The sequence below is a fragment of the Stenella coeruleoalba genome (genome assembly GCF_951394435.1).
Source record: "Stenella coeruleoalba genome assembly, chromosome: 18".
Lineage (NCBI taxonomy): Eukaryota > Metazoa > Chordata > Mammalia > Artiodactyla > Delphinidae > Stenella > Stenella coeruleoalba.
The window spans coordinates 5,329,246-5,335,792 of NC_137164.1; the positions used below are offsets into that span (position 1 = coordinate 5,329,246).

The 6,547-nt window shown below is 59.7% G+C and overlaps 1 protein-coding gene across 1 annotated transcript; it reads right to left on the reverse strand.

Moving 5' to 3' along the window:
• Positions 1 to 447: 447 nt before the first annotated feature.
• CDX2 (caudal type homeobox 2) lies at positions 448 to 6,287 on the reverse strand. The gene is made up of 3 exons (XM_079903149.1): positions 5,600 to 6,287; positions 1,974 to 2,119; positions 448 to 1,055 (listed from the first exon to the last, which is right to left on the reverse strand). The coding sequence occupies exons 1-3, from the start codon at positions 6,132 to 6,134 to the stop codon at positions 825 to 827; spliced, it is 912 nt and encodes a 303-aa protein (XP_079759275.1). The 5' UTR covers positions 6,135 to 6,287; the 3' UTR covers positions 448 to 824.
• Between the last annotated feature and the right edge of the window lie 260 nt (positions 6,288 to 6,547).

Here is a 6,547-nt window from a genome sequence, read left to right on the forward strand (position 1 = left end):
TAACCCAAACAGCAGCAACAACAACAAAAACTCCCCCTTTTCATCAGCCCCAAGATTGTGAAAATCACAGGAAGTCCAGGCTGGCTCTGGCATTTATAGGACTGACATACATTCAGCCCAGAGCAGCTCTGGTGACAGGCTTTCTAAACAAGGCCCTGTCTCGGGCCGCCTCGTCAGCCCTGGAGTCCAGTAACCTCCCCCTCACACCACACACTGCACATGCACCAGTCAAGCCTTTCCTGGCCTGGGAAGGGAAGAGAAGAAAGACAAAGACCTGGGGGTTCTGCACTCTTCAGTGGGTCCGGGTTTCCATCTCAGCCGCCTCTAGCTTCTGTGGTCTGAACCTTGCCTGCCCTTGAGGCAAGAGGGCCCAGCGGGTCCTTGGAGGGCAGTGAGTGGACAGCAGCCATCTTGACTCCATCCCTGGCGGTCCCCCAAGTCCCTCTCCCCCGTCAGCTCCAACCAGAGAGGCAACCTGCAGATTTTGAAGGCAAAGAGCTGAGGAAGGGGCTGAAAGGCTGGTCTGTTTAGCCAGTCCAGGCAGCGTTTCTGCCAGTACTAAAGGAAGCCCCAGTGGTCATTTCCCATCTCCTCAGTGGCAGAAAGAGTCAGACCAGAAAAAGTCAAAATCTGGGAGAACGTCTTCCTTGAGGCCTCCAACCGCACTTGTCTTTCCCCCAGGCCCCCATGTTTCCTTGGAGGGCTAGGTCGGTTGGTGAACGGTCGTGGGTGGGAGGGGAGGGGTCTTTCCTGAGGATTCTAGCAGAGTCCATGCTCCTCATGGCTCAGCCTGGAATTGCTCTGCTACCGCAGGCCACTGTGGGTCACTGGGTGACAGTGGGGTTTAACACCCCCCCAGTCGGCCCCAGAACCCCAGGGACAGGGCCAGGCACCGAGCCCTGCAGGGAAGACACGGGACTCAGGGGCTCCGGGACACTTCTCAGGGGACCTGGCTGCGGTTGGGGAGCCTGTGGCTGGGACGACGGCGGCTGCTGCAGCTTTTTCTTGTTGATCTTCCTTTCCTTTGCTCTGCGGTTCTGAAACCAAATTTTAACCTGGAAATGGAAAGGCGGAGAGAAACAGAAGGTGGTGAAGCGGCTGCGAAGGAAAAAAGGGACAGTGTTCGGCACAAACACCAGTGTCCCCTTCTCCGGCCAAACAAGTGCCCTCTGGACCTGAAGGATCCCAGCCCTTCACACAGCTTTCCATGGACGATCCCGTAATGGCCCCGCGCTGGGGTGCTTGTTGGAGCCCTTCCCAAGCCCAATTCAGACTCGAAAGAGAAGAGCTTCCCCCTCCCTTCTCTTTCCCCAGGTTTCTTTCCAAAGCAACCTTTATCTACAACTTTACTGGAAAAGTTCAGAGTCTCAGAAGCAAGGAAAACAGAAACCACCAGGCCCTTTTCACACCAAGCAAGAGGAGGCCAGGGCTGGATGTACTTCAAAATAACCACCTTTGGCCTCTCAAAGCTAAACTGAAATGTAATATTCCTCACCTTGGGGCTGAGAATGAGTTTTAATGTGGGGTTTCCTGACTGTGAATTTGACTTTTTTTTTTTTTTTCTCCCAGACCACACAGAGCGTTCCGGAGGCAAGCCTCAACCCTCTAGTTTTCATGGGCAGGGATTGGGGTCTTATATTAATTTTTTTGCCCAGGTACCGTGCTGGGTACAGAGAGAGTAAGCCTTTAAGTCTTTATTGACCCAAATAGAATTCTGGATTAGACTATACTCAGTTTTTTCTTGTACCTCCCAGGTCCCCCAAAATAGAAAAAAAAAAGTTCAACAATATATATTTTAAAAAAAGAAGACAACTAGAGGGGGGAAAAGTCTTAATAAAAAGCATCTGGAAGGAAAATGCTCTCCATCTTCTTGCTTTAATCTGCCCACAGAACTAGGTGGATCCTGGGGCCTGGCTTCTAACCCTCTTCACTGGACTCCCCCAGGTAGTGACCAGGCCCTGGAGGGTTCCCACCTGCCTCTCGGAGAGCCCCAGCGTGGCGGCCAGCTCGGCTTTCCGCCGGATGGTGATGTAGCGACTGTAGTGAAACTCCTTCTCCAGCTCCAAACGCTGGTGGTCCGTGTACACGACTCGGTATTTGTCTTTCGTCCTGGTTTTCACTGTGGAGGAAGGCGAAGTTAGCACTGAGAACTGCAAGGCAGCCCATCAGTCATGGGTAATGACAAACCTCCCTAACCCAAGAGCCATTTCTCTTCCTCCACCGCCCTGGGGGGCCACGGTTTGGCTGGTTCCTGCTGAGTCTGACAAGACCCCCCCAGAGGGTCCTGGGGGGAGGGTATGGGGCTATTCGGGACAACTAAACTGGTCTTGGGGTTAAGCAGTTTTTGAAAATTAAGAAAAATTTTAAACTCATATACGCAGAAGATAGCAGAACCCCACCACCGGTTTTGTAAACCAAATACAGTACCTGAGGCTGGTGCGGCCCAGAGGAAAAGAGGGCCGGGCAGAGGCACCAGAGTCCTGGGAATATTCAGATTTTCAGGCCTACCAGGGATAGAAACCTACCCTAAAAACAGCCGGCATTGTGAATATGTGTTGTTCGTGGTGGTGGGGGGGGGGTGTTACTTTCTGTTTGTTTTATTAGAAGTGGGAAAGGGGTGCAGTAGCTGACGTGTTCCCTCAAGTCACCAGAAACACACACACTCACACTCACACACGCACGCCCCATCTATCGGGTGGAAGGAATTCTGAGCCGGGGTCTGGTAGGCAGATGATCCTTCTCTCTGGGGACGCTCTATACCTGGCCGAGCGTGGCTTGGCATTTGGCACTCTTTCTTTTTTAATCCTCCATTTATTTCTGCTGCAAACCCTGCCAGGGCTATCCTGACCAGTGATCTATGCTCATTGGATTGAGTCAACATATTAAACCTTGGATTGATTGTTTTACTGAAGGGCCTTGACAAACAGCGCGACCAAGTCGGAGCAGGCCGGAGCCTGGTGTCTCCACCAGGTCTGTCCCAGGTCAGCCCTCGGCACAGCCCCGCTCAGGAGCTGTTCTCTCCCACTTGGCCTCAGGTCGGGGTCTTCTCCCAGCAGAACAGGTTCAATCGCCCTGTGCCCGGTGCTACAGTTAGATCTAAAGGGTCTGGGAGTTGCTCGGAGGTGTTTAATGCCCCGCAGGCCGACTTTGTTCAGGTAAAACCCTTTGCAAACCACAACAAAAGCGCCCTGGGAAGATACAGGCCGGATCAGAGGGAGCTCCCCCAAGCCGCTGAAAGGAGAACACAGCCCCAAACAATGCAGGACAAGGCGATCTTATCAAAGAAAAGCCCTTTCAATGCCTTAATAACAACCGCATTCTGTTTGAATTACCACTACTGAGCAAATGGCGGCGGGGCTTTCATCCCCCTCCCCGCCAGGCGCATTAACATCAACACGGCCAGCAGAAGCATTTGAATGCGCGCTGCAGCCCCGACCCTGCGCCCGCGAAGAAATTAAAGGGAACTGACACGTCCCGGGAGCCTGCGCTGCCGCCTCCAACCCACTCGAGCTGCCAGCGGTAGTGGCCCCTTCGTACAGAGGAGCAAACTGAGAATCAGACTAGGTCACGCAGATAGTATAAGGCGGGGCTGGCACCGGAGCCAGGTTGGAGCCACAAAGGACAACCTCCAGGGCTGGAGAGCCGGGCGCAAAGTTCTCCCAGCCGAACTCTCCAGCAGCGATAGTGGCCTTGAGGTACTTGGGAGCGGCTCTGGCTCGGGGGCTGCCTTTTCCGTATCCCAGAGGGACCGGGGGACGCGGTGACCAGGACCCCTGTGCGCCCCGCGGCCAGCGCCCCAAGGGCCTTGGAGGCGCCCCGCACCCTCTGGGAACCAAGGCGGGGACTAGAAGAGGGGAGAGATGAGAGGGACTTGTCAGAATTCATTATTGACTGCGAAAGTCACCACCCTCTTTCCGGGCCCTAAAAGAGACAATGGCAGGGCTGGGAAGGTGTATATCAAAGCGGGCCGGGCGGAGTACCACCCCCCCTCGCCCCTTGACAGATGACACTCCGCAGAGGAGTCGGGCTCCGGCCCGCGGGCCGCGGTCTCCCCACATTAGCATCACAAGGGCGCCCGGCGCCGACTGCGGTCTTGCCACCTCGGCGCGGGACTTCACAGCGGCCTCTCATCTGCTGACCCCGCGGCCTGGGCTCCTGCGGCTCCCCTCCCTCTCCTCACCCCCGCCCGCCCCTGCTCCGCGGTCACTCTCCCGGGACTGGCCAAGGGTCTCCCTTAGGCCGCCCCAGCCCCGCCGGCTGCGCCCCAGGCAGGTTCTGTGGCAAAGAGCCTTCCTTGGAGCGCGCTCTGTGCAGACGAGGGCGCCTCCTCTTGGGGAAGGGACTCAGCCGAGGTTCCAGGTCTGCCCTGAGGCCTTCTCCCCGGGCCGCCGCATTTCCCACCTGGTCGGTCCTGGCATGTGCCCAGTGACGTAAAAACCGAGGCCCAGAGACAGCCTCCAACGGCTGCTCTGATTTATACGGCTGTAATTGGCTATAAACTTCTGCAAAGTGTCCATAACCTGCGTGCGGGCCGGGCTGGGCCAGAAAGGAGGGAAGAGAAAAAAGCGGAAGTGCAGAAGGCTGGGAAAGACTTCGTGGAGTAAAAGGGACCCAACAGGACTCTCTCACCACACCTACTGAACTTCCTTCCCACCCTGACACACATTCCGACACCAGAAGGGGCAGACCCGGAACCTACGAGACACACACACACACACACACACACACACACACACACACACACACACACACACACACACACACACACACACGAGAGGAGACCCTGCAAAGGAGGGTTCCAGAGACATGATCCGTGTCTGGAGCAGCGGCTGAATCTGCACCACGACTTCCTCTCCTTCTCCCTCTGCAGAAAGGAGGGGAGTCCCGGGGTGTCTTGTCCCAGCCCTCCGGCTTTTGATTGAAATAACCCCTTTGCAGATCAAAGGTTCAAAGACCCGGGCGCCCCCGCCTTCCCTACTTAGCTCCTGGGGCCAACACCTTCTTTCCAGCTTCAGCAGCTTTGCCGGGTCTCCCTACGCGCTGGAGCTCCGATGCCCAGAGTTGCCCCGAATGGGCAAATCTGGTCCCACGCGCAGCCTCGCCGCCCTCCTGGTCCCCAGACCACCACTCATCCCGGGTGGCCCGGACGGGCAAGGACGGCGTGCACAGACGGTCTAGAGCCCGGCCCGGGGGCGTTCCAGGGAAGCCGCGAACCGAGCGAGTGCGAGCGGCAGCAAGTGAGGAGGGCGATCCCGCTCCCGTGCAGCCGCGCTCCGCCGCCCTTCGCGGGACTCTCCCAAGAGTCTAAGGACGTTATGAATGAGGGACGGGAGGAAAGAGGAAGCGTCCTCTCTGTCCTACACTGAACACTGCTCGCGAGACCACAATAGTCACTCCCGACCCCAGCCAGCCCAGACGCAAGGGCCGGGGACCGGGGGGGCCGGAGCCCCCAGACGTTGTCGCCCCGCCCCGCCCCCCTGGCGCGGAGTCCCCAGACCGCCCCGGACGCCGGTCCGCACAGGGCACTCGCCGCCCCGCAGCCAGAGGCCGAGGCCGCGCCTTCCCCCGGCGCCCGCCGGCAGGGCGCCGCCGCGCTTACCTTGGCTGCCGAGCGACGGCTGCGCGGGCTTCCGCATCCACTCGCACAGGTTCCGCCGCTGGCCGCCGGGGGACAGCTGCTCGGCGGCGGCGGTGACGGCGGGCCCGGGGGGGCCGGGGTTGAGCGTCTGCAGCAAGCCCGAGGCGCAGGAGGGCGCGGCGGCCGGGTGGTGCGGGTGGTGGTGCGGGTGGTGGTGCGGGTGGTAGTCGGCGGGGCTGCTGTAGCCCATGGCGGCGGCCGGGGAGCCCCCGTTGAGGCCGTGGGCCACGGCGTTGGCGGCGGCCGCCGCGCCCCCCGGCGCGTAGCCGTTCCAGTCCTCGCGGAGCGGGGCGCCGTACGCGGGCGGCCAGGACGGTCCCGGGGACTGCGCGCTGTCCAAGTTCGCGGCGGCGGCGGCCGCCACATGGTAGCTGCCGTAGTCCGGGTACTGCGGGGGGCTGACGAAGTTCTGCGGGGCCAGGTTGAGGCCGCCGGAGTGGCGCACGGAGCTGGGATACATGCTCACGTCCTTGTCCAGGAGGTAGCTCACGTACATGGTGGCGAGGGCCCGACGGCAAACCTCACCATGCTGCCCGGGGACGGACGCGGGAGGCTGCCGGGGTCCGCGCTGGGGAAGGGGCGAGGGGGCGTAGGAGCGGCGGGCGGCTGCGCCCCGGCCTGCGGTGCTCCGCCGGCTCCTCGCGGCGCTTCTGCCTCTGAGGCGGTCCCTCCCTCTGGCCTGTCTCCTCCCTCCCTTCCTCCCTCCCTCCCTCTCTCTCTTTCTTCCTTCTTTCCTCCCACCTCCTTCCCACTAGGCTGCAGAGGAGGGGAAGACCCGCCACAGGCTGGTGTGCGGAGCCCCGGCCGGCGGCCTTACGTGATTAACGAGTGTTTACAAGACTCTATTAGTAATGACACAGACACCAATGGCTGGAGACGTCGAGGCGCAGCGTGCACCCGGCGCACAAC

What these genes read in the sequence shown, in the direction of transcription:
- CDX2 (XM_079903149.1), bottom strand. Translation starts at nt 6,134, where the DNA reads ATGTACGTGAGCTACCTCCTGGACAAGGACGTGAGCATGTATCCCAGC. An exon ending in GCCGTCGCTCGGCAGCCAAG is followed by an intron (nt 2,120 to 5,599) that starts GTAAGCGCGGCG and finishes CTTCCTCCACAG; the next exon opens with TGAAAACCAGGACGAAAGAC. An exon ending in TGGGGCTCTCCGAGAGGCAG is followed by an intron (nt 1,056 to 1,973) that starts GTGGGAACCCTC and finishes TTCCATTTCCAG; the next exon opens with GTTAAAATTTGGTTTCAGAA.